At 52.2% G+C, this 9,309-nt stretch overlaps 1 protein-coding gene across 1 annotated transcript; it reads left to right on the forward strand.

Annotated features, from left to right (window-relative positions):
• The first annotated feature begins 617 nt into the window (after positions 1-617).
• LOC112655241 (keratin, type I cytoskeletal 14) lies at positions 618-5,030 on the forward strand. The gene is made up of 8 exons (XM_025440246.3): positions 618-1,255; positions 2,489-2,571; positions 3,125-3,281; positions 3,433-3,594; positions 3,690-3,815; positions 3,907-4,127; positions 4,223-4,269; positions 4,774-5,030. The coding sequence occupies exons 1-8, from the start codon at positions 701-703 to the stop codon at positions 4,869-4,871; spliced, it is 1,449 nt and encodes a 482-aa protein (XP_025296031.1). The 5' UTR covers positions 618-700; the 3' UTR covers positions 4,872-5,030.
• The last annotated feature ends 4,279 nt before the right edge of the window (positions 5,031-9,309 follow it).

Raw genomic sequence — 9,309 nt, forward strand, 5'->3', positions numbered from 1 at the left:
CTGGGGAAAGCTGCCTGGATTTCCCTTTAATGGGGGTGTCAGGGTGGAAGCCTGAGCCACCTGACTGGCGGGGCATGTTTCAGGGATGTGACAGGCTTCTCAGCACAGCCTAAGAGGTCAGATCTGAGAGACCCCCGAGAGCTGCTGGTCTCTTTATAGATGATCTTGCTGAGGGGGCATCCCTGTGCCTCATGTAACCTTGCCACGCTGGCATTTCTGCAGCCAGGTACCACCTGGAGTGATGGGCTTCCTCTAGGTGGATGTCAAAGGCCCACCTCGTTAATGGGAAACTGACAGGTCACCAGGTTTACGGGGCAGAGGCCCTCCTCGCTGCCACCTGGCCGAGCCTAGCATGCAGGCTCCTGATGGCTGTGGCTCCCAGGGCCAGATGGGAAAGTGTAGCCTGCAGGCCCACACCTCCTATGTGAATCACGCCTGGCGGGACAAGAAACCAAAAACACCCCAAACAATGAGTTTCCAGTAAAATATGACAGACGTGATGAGGCGGGGGAGGGGAGGGATCTGACAGGGAGTTGGCACTGGCCTGTAAGTGATGAAAGCCAAGGGGAATGGAAAGTGCCAGTCCCGCCCCCTACTCAGGAGTATAAAGCACCCACATCCTATTCCAACTTACCTGAGCACCTTTCTCTCCTCTGCTCGCTCGCTCACTCACTCACTCGCTCACCTCCTTCCCGGCACCATGACCTCCTGCAGCCGCCAGTTCACCTCCTCCAGCTCCATGAAGGGCTCCTGCGGCATCGGGGGCGGCTCCAGCCGCATGTCCTCTGTCCTGGCTGGAGGGGCCTGCCGGGCCCCCAGTGCCTACGGGGGCCTGTCGGTCTCCACCTCCCGCTACTCCTCCGGGGGGGCCTGCGGCCTGGGGGGCGGCTATGGCGGCGGCTTCAGCAGCAGCAGCAGCTTTGGTGGGGGCCTGGGTAGCGGCTTTGGTGGAGGATACGGTGGTGGCCTTGGTGCTGGCTTCGGGGGTGGCCTTGGTGCTGGCTTCGGGGGTGGCCTTGGTGCTGGCTTTGGGGGTGGCTTCGGTGGTGGTGACGGGCTCCTGGTGGGCAGCGAGAAGGTGACCATGCAGAACCTCAACGACCGCCTGGCCTCCTACCTGGACAAGGTGCGTGCCCTGGAGGAGGCCAACACCGACCTGGAGGTGAAGATCCGTGACTGGTACCAGAGGCAGCGGCCCGCTGAGACCAAGGACTACAGCCCCTACTTCAAGACCATCGAGGACCTGAGGAACAAGGTGTGTGGATTGGGCAGTAGGACTTGCCATTCCAGCTACTTCACTCCGGAGCAAGAAATGCCTCAGGCCGCTGGCATCTTTATATTCCTAGACAGGGCAGATTCCAACCCAGATCCCTTCTGCTCCAGACACGTCCGGGAGGGCTGGTGGGTCCCCGGCCTCGCTCATGCCCTTCTGGGCTCCAGACCTCAGACCATGTGAGACTAGGGATTCCTACCTTTACATTTCATGGAGGAAGAAGTCAAAGCTTTGAGAGGTGCTGTGACCTGCTCAAGGCCACACAGCAAATCAATGGCAGCGCTGAGGCTAGAACCTTGTGCCCACTTGCTCATACAGGAGGCAGCTACCTGTTCCCCAGCACAGGGGAGGAGCAAGGCTGTAACGGGAGCAGACTAGACACTCAAACCACTCATTAGCTCATTAGTCTGGGCTGTGGTAGCTGCCGCCCATGAGCCCCGGCACTGGCCCCTCCCCACAGCCAGGGGGTTCGCAAAAACCCCAGAGACAATCAGTGGCGATCCACTTTACACGCCCTGTGCAGGAGGGAGACTGGGGGACTTGTGTCACCTGATTCCAGCCCCACCCTCACCCCCTGCTCCAACCTTACCCTGGGATTCCCCCTACACACACACACTGATCCTGCTTTTCTTGGTGTCTGGTTCTGATGCCTCTTGTGGATTAGGTAAATTAGATGATGAAGGAGGTGAACTCCAGCCAATCCAGGATTCGATCTTTGTTCTTCTTCTGTCTCTTCTTCTATCATCTCCTGTGCTGGCTTGGGTCTCCTCTTTTGGGAAAGCCCCACCTGAGATCCCATGCTCTTGTGGGCTTGGAAAGGAATGGGTGAAGACTGGCAGGGCTGGCTTGTGCCTAAAGAGGAAAATTCAGACCAGGGAGGGAGTCTTGAGAACCTTAGGTCACCCCTCTACTCTGTAGGTAGGGAAACTGAGGCCCTGCAGTTCATCAGTGGTAGAACCAGGACCCACAACTCCAGGGCTTTGGGTTCCAAGGCCAGGGCTCTTTCTATCCATTTTCCTGACCAGGAGTCAGCAAAGCCCTGGGTCAAAGCTGGACTACTGAAATTTGTCCTTTAGACTGTTGTGGCAAAGGCTTTTGGGAGAAGGGGGGACTCAGGTGAGAGCAGGAAAGCAAAGGCCTGATGTACACAGGCTGCAGTAAAGTCAGGCTAGTGATGTCCATTTGTCTGATGACCTGCATCCTTTCCACTTGCAGATCCTCACGGCCACTGTGGACAATGCTAACGTCCTCCTGCAGATTGACAATGCCCGTCTGGCTGCTGACGACTTCCGTACCAAGTGAGTTTGCAGTGTTGTTTCAGGATGTCCAATCCCCCCAGGGTGGGGCATTTTTGGGTTCCCTAACAGAGCTGATAAGTTGCCAGGACGGCCACGTGAAAACCCCTTGAGGTGCTTGTAAAAATACAAGGTTCTTGGGCCCCACCCTTGGAGTTCTGATTCAGTTATTTTTAACAGGCTGCCTGAGTGATTCTGATCCACAGCCAGGTTTGGGTGCCATTGCTTTAGGGAGAGGTGTTCCCTACTTCCCCACCTGCCCTCGAAGTGCAGGAGGCAGTCACATTTGGAAGCCTGTGTGCTATTGGTTGTGAGACCAGAAGCATCTCCCCTCCCTTAATTCTACAGCATGAGGAATTGCCTTATTCCCTGGCCCCAGGAATGTTCAGATCTGAGCTATCAATGGGTGCTGTGTTCAACCATGTTATTTTCAAGACTGACTCCCTAAACCACTCACAGGGTGCTGGCTATGGGAAGAAGCAGCAGGGGGCAGAGAACAAAGCCTTCAATGTGGCCAGGATGGGTGTCTCATTCTTTTTCTCTTGGGTCATTCCAGGTACGAGACCGAGCTGAACCTGCGCATGAGCGTGGAGGCCGACACAAATGGCCTGCGCCGGGTGCTGGATGAGCTGACTCTGTCCAGAGCTGACCTGGAGATGCAGATTGAGACCCTGAAGGAGGAGTTGGCCTACTTGAAGAAGAACCACGAGGAGGTGAGAGCTGGCATAGAAGATGAGCTGGGAGGAAGGGATGGAATTGAGCTGGGGGAGGGCAATGCTCAGGCCAGGAACACCTCTGACTTGGGAACCCCAACTGGCCTCCAGAGTGAGGCTCGTGACTGTGGATTGTGCTTTGGTTGTGCAGGAAATGAACGCTCTGAGAGGCCAGGTGGGCGGAGATGTCAACGTGGAGATGGACGCCGCCCCTGGTGTGGACCTGAGCCGCATCCTGAACGAGATGCGCGACCAGTACGAGAAGATGGCAGAGAAGAACCGCAAGGATGCCGAAGACTGGTTCTTCAGCAAGGTGGGTATCATCCTGGGTGGAAGGGACCCAGGAGACCCACTTTCCAGGAACTTCTGCTGTGAATGTTTTTTTTTCTTTTCTTTTCTTTTCTGCAGACAGAGGAGCTGAACCGCGAGGTGGCCACCAACAGCGAGCTGGTACAAAGTGGCAAGAGCGAGATTTCCGAGCTCCGGCGCACTGTGCAGAACCTGGAGATCGAGCTGCAGTCCCAGCTCAGCATGGTAGGGGAACTGCTAGGCTTGCATTGGACTCAGGACTAGGAGGGAGGGAGTGACTACCCTCACTGATCCCTGATCTTTCCCTCCCTCACAGAAAGCATCATTGGAGAACAGCCTGGAGGAGACCAAAGGCCGCTACTGCATGCAGCTGGCCCAGATCCAGGACCTGATTGGCAACGTGGAGGAGCAGCTGGCCCAGCTACGCTGCGAGATGGAGCAGCAGAACCAGGAATACAAGATCCTGCTGGACGTGAAGACAAGGCTGGAGCAGGAGATCGCCACCTACCGCCGCCTGCTGGAGGGCGAGGATGCCCAGTGAGTGCACTGCCCTCTAACCCAGTCCTGCCCCCTCACTATTCACCTGTTCTACCCTATATGTCTAATGATCTTGCCCTTTTCTGTCTTCATAGCCTCTCATCCTCCCAGTTCTCCTCTGGCTCTCAGTCCTCCAGAGATGGTAAGACCTTCCTCCTCCTCAAGCCTGAACTCATCATCACCTCCTGTCTCCCAGCAGGTCTAAGGAGGTGGCTTTTTGAGGGGTTGAGCTAGAGTTTTCTCATCCAGGATTCCTTATAAACCTTCTTGAGTAGATGAAGCCATTTTTCTAAATCTTCCTTAGCATTAGGAGCTAGTGGCTTCCACTTTTTACTTCTGTCACCTGGTACCCCACAGTTTAGGTGGTCAGCACCACGGACAGGGCCCCACGCACCATTTCCTGTGAATACCAGTCCACTTGGGTTGATCTGGACAGAACCAGTCTGGTCTGAGTTCTTAGGAGCCCAGTCTGAGGACACAGACTCTGTCCCTGACCTTAGGGAACTCTAGTCTGAAAAAAATGTCTTGATGGTATCAGTGCTGGGATAAGAGCAGTGAGTGAAGTGATAATCAGGGGAGAGAGCAGCAGGGAGATAGTTCACTGCCTATCCACTGTTGGTAACACCCTCTCTCTCCTTTTCCCCAGTGACCTCCTCCAGTCGCCAGATCCGCACCAAGGTCATGGATGTGCACGATGGCAAGGTGGTGTCCACCCACGAGCAGGTTCTTCGCACCAAGAACTGAGGCTGCTCGGCGTTGCTCAGGCCTAGGAGGCTCCCCTATGTGGAACAGATCTCACTGAGGAATCCCCTCTCTTGCCCCCCAAGCACTCCACACTTGAGTCCTGCCTCATCCTTGTCCCCTCCTGGCAATCAATAAAGCTTTATTATCTCAGTTGCACAACTCCCGCCTCTGCCTGGTCATTGTTAGGAGTGGGGGTGGGGAGAGAGCGGGGGAAGTATCTCTTTGGAGCTTGTCAAAACACCTGGCTGTGGCCTCTGGGATTGGGAGAAAGGGCTGGAGGCGGACTGGGCTCAGGTCCTGGGATACATTCCAAACATACTGATAGATGTGTGTCCTAGGTCATTTGTAGTGTCTCCAAGGGCATGGAGGAACATTCATTCACTCACTCACTCACTCACTTGTTCACGTACTCATTTATTCATTAGTTTATTTATTCACTTGCCAATATTATTGAGTGCCTGTGGCAGGTTAAAGATTTTTTTTAAAAGATTTTTTTTATTTATTTATTTATTTATTTATTTATTTATTTATTTATTTATGAGAGAGAGAGAGAGAGGGAGAGAGGGAGAGAGAGAGAGGCAGAGACACAGGCAGAGGGAGAAGCAGGCTCCATGCAGGGAGCCAGGCATGGGACTTGATCCCGGGTCTCCAGGATCATGCCCTAGGCCTAAGGCAGGCGCTCAACCGCTGAGCCACCCAGGGATCCCAAGATTTTTAAAAACAATTTGGTCATCAGGGATTTCTTTGAGAATATATTGAAAGTTATAGATCTTCTCTCCTCCCCCAGCCCAATAAGCACACACCCATTTGCACATAACTCATGAGGTTCATGGGTCCCCTAAAGCTCGTCAGTGGAGGTCCACAAACCCAGTAGGAGCTCATACTTTACTGAGAGGTTGTCTCCCTCCATCCCACCTGCTTTTGCCTCTAGAGCTGGGGCTGATCCTGTCTGCTATAAGTTGACATTAGCACAGGTTCATTATCATCTCCAAGCCTCAGTTTCCATGTCTGTAAAGTGGGCACAATGACACTACCTATCTCATGGGTGTTTTGTGAGGATTTGCTGGAAGAATGCATGAAGGCCACTAGCACAGTGCTTGGCACAGTGCAGGCTCAGGGCATGACAGTGACTTATACTGGATGAGCTACCTCTCATGGGTGGAGATTCTCCATCTATGATTAGGGCAGTTTTAAAGGCTTAGGGAACAGATTGACTGGATTCTAACTCTGGCTCTGTTCTATGTTAGTTCTGTGATCTTGAAGAGTCTCACTTTCCCCACTTATCTAGTAGGCATGGTGAACACAACTTCTTAGAATTAATATGGGAATCCAGTAAGTGAATGCACATTAAGAACCAGATCGTAGGTTGTAGGAGACTTCTCTGGTGGAAAGTGTCTTCATTCTGTAAGGGGCTGGAAAAGGAAGAAGAAGGAGAGGATCTCACCTGAGTGCATAGTGAAGATTCCAGAGGTGGGTAGGGACCATTGCCTCCAGCTAGGAAAGAGTTGACTAGTCACTGTGTCAATTTCAAGAGCTCATTCATTGGGCTCTGTGAATGAAATTGCTAGGGGGGAGACAAGGATGGGACTGGGGTTAAAGAAACACTTAGTTCTTGAGGGCAAGGGATATAAAAGCCTGGACTTTGGAATTAGACACCCAGGGTTGGAGTTGTGGCTTACACATTTGACTAGCCTGGAAGAATTTGGAAAAGATCCTCTTTTACAAAATGGGAAATGAAAACCCTTACCACATAAGGTCAATGGTAGATTGAATGATCTCACTCAGACCAAGAGTTTAGCATTCTGGTTGGCACATTGTTGTTGCTCTATAAATGGTATAATAAGAGGGTGAATTATTAGGAATTGGAATGAAATGATGTTGGTTTCTTCTCTTCACCTCATCTTCACCCCAGGGAAGAGAGGCCTGCTTTGTGTTCCTGAAACTCTGTGATGTTTTTTCCCCTGAGTTTTGGCATTAAGAAGGGTTTATCTGGGATGATCTCTGGGGGAGGATGCTCCATTCTGGAGATGAATGATTAGTTTTGGAGGTATGAAGGGACAACTCAGGGAGGAGGGAGTTTGAAGGACTTTCCTTGGATACTGGGAAGGGATGGTTTTGTGGCCCTAAGAATGATAGGACTCTGGTGCAGAGGGCCACATGATATCCCTAGGGATGCTGAACCCTAGGGACTGGTGTTTCTAACTGGCCAATGAACTCATGTGTGATAGGATTCTGGGGAGTTGTTCACATTTGGGAGGCCACATGGACCTGGAAAAAGAGCAAAGCTTATCAGCAGTCATCCATGAGAAATACTGAAGTCTAGAATGTTCTGAACTGTGTAAGAAGGCATCATTCTGCTGTGGAGGTGGTGGCAGATGAAAGCTTCCAGCCCCCAAAGATCTGATTTAGAGCAATATAGCATGTGAGATTTTTTTCTAGACTTGAGTGTGGTGTGGTGAGCTTCCCCTCCTCTTGACTGGTTGCCATTTTTCTTTAAAGGAAATATAGGGTGAGTGGGCTCGCTTGATGGTAAAGATGGCAGCTGGAGGCCACCTGACTGAAAGCAGGTTCCGTAGTGGGAGGAGAGGAACTCAAACAGTGGGCCTTGAGGGGCTTCCACCCTGTCTGGGCCCTAGAGGAAAAAAGCAGGCAGGGCTGCCATACCAGAGTCCCACATGGAGTCCACCTCTCTCCGAGGTCCCCTATCACCATACTGCGCTGGGAAGAATGGAGTCAACACTGTGGGTCCTGCTGCTGACCAGTGCTCTTGTTCACAAGGCCTGGGACCACAAGAACCCACCCAAGGACCCAGGCCAGCCACTCTGAGGATGGCAAGACTGCCTCCCCCACCGCCACCCCCAGATCTGAATGATAGGAAACCAGGAAAGTGACTCCACAGCACAGTCTAGTGGAGGCAGAAGGAATTGCCTCTGGGAGGCCTGGGGCAGGTCACATGGCCTCTCTGGCTCCTCTTCTGGCCTAAGCAATTTGGTAGGAGTGATCCTCTCTTCCTGCCCTCTTGGAGTACAGAAGGGCAGTGCGGGAAGAGTGTGGGAGACAGCTCCTCCAACCTCTTCAACTTGGGGGAACAGTGGCCTGCTCTAAGTCATACAGACTGAAAGTGGACCAGGTGCTCTGGTGTCTGGTCCTTGACCAGGCTTGTGCTTCATTCCTGCTGTGTTCTCTCTCAGGGATGAGATGAGGCTGAGAGCCTCACGGGACAATAATGATTTTTTTTCCTAGCTGACTCTGAGGTTTTTGTGTTATGGGATGGACCCACCTTGAAATACTGGGTCCTCTTCAGTTTTGGGGACCCTTTTTATTGTGAGAGGAACTCAACTTTGTCCAGGGAACTTTATGGGCCCAAGTGGCACATCGCCCTGTGGTTACCTGATCTGGTGAAAGGCTCTTCCTCAAGGCCACTGATGACCTGGTTTGGGTAATGTAGCCAACTAGTCCTACAGGTTAGTGTCAGAGGGGGCAGGTCCTGATGTCCTGGCCTGGCCCAACTCATTGAGCTTGGATGCTGCCACAGAGGGGACAAGGGGATGCTAGGGAGTTCCAGGGCAATGGTCTGGCCTTGGGAAGACAGGATAAGCACCAGCAGCTCCTCTTTTTCCCTTTGCTGGGCCAATAATTTCCTGCTGGGGCTTCCTTGTGTGGTACCGTCAGCTGTAGGGCCAGGCCTGGGAAAGGAAGCCTTTTCCTTTGAGGTACCCTTATGAACTCTGAGACGTCCTGGCATGTGAGAAAGGGTAAAAACAGACACAAAGAGATATAAACAAATGCATATAGATAGACAGAGTGAGACACAGGGAGACAAGATAGTGAAGGCGTTGGGCTAGGACTAGGCAGCGAGGATCACTCATTCATTTATTCATTCATTCACACTTATTTATTGAAATTTACTCTTTCATGTGTGGAGGAACATGGGGGTGCATTGAGCCAGCCTGAAACAAGGAGAAAGGCCAAGTGAGGAGGAAGGTAGAGAGGGCCCCAGAAGTCATGTGAGGCTGGGGGTGGAGAGAGGGAACCCCAAGCCTTGTGCCCATCTTAGCTCCCATTCACTGCAGGACAAACCCTGTTCTATCTTCTGTTTGTTTAGCTCTGTGACTGTGGCCAAGACACTTAGCCTCTCTGAGCCTCAATTTAGTCATTTTTAAAATGATTTAAAAATGAGTATCTACTTCACTAAACAATTGTGAGGATTAAATACGGCAGGGCAGGCAAAGCAATGGTGTTCTTGTCTGGAGCCCTAGAGGTCCCTTGATGGAAGAAATCATGATCCTCCAACCTTCATGTGACCTCCTCTCCAATCCCACTGAGCGCAGGTCCTCGATCTTACTAGGGACTCAACAGACCAGAGGAGTAGACTGGTAACAAGAGAGAGGGCTGAGAACCCAAGTTGTCCAAAGGGTTCCAGGGGAAGTTAGGGAGA

This window comes from Canis lupus, chromosome 9 (assembly GCF_003254725.2).
Source record: "Canis lupus dingo isolate Sandy chromosome 9, ASM325472v2, whole genome shotgun sequence".
In the NCBI taxonomy this organism is placed as follows: Eukaryota; Metazoa; Chordata; class Mammalia; order Carnivora; family Canidae; genus Canis; species Canis lupus.

Excerpts from the sequence above, each read along its gene's own strand:
- LOC112655241 (XM_025440246.3), top strand. The coding sequence starts at position 701 with ATGACCTCCTGCAGCCGCCAGTTCACCTCCTCCAGCTCCATGAAGGGC. Across the intron at positions 1,256-2,488 it reads TCGAGGACCTGAGGAACAAG|ATCCTCACGGCCACTGTGGA; the intron begins GTGTGTGGATTG and ends TTCCACTTGCAG. Across the intron at positions 3,816-3,906 it reads TGCAGTCCCAGCTCAGCATG|AAAGCATCATTGGAGAACAG; the intron begins GTAGGGGAACTG and ends CCTCCCTCACAG.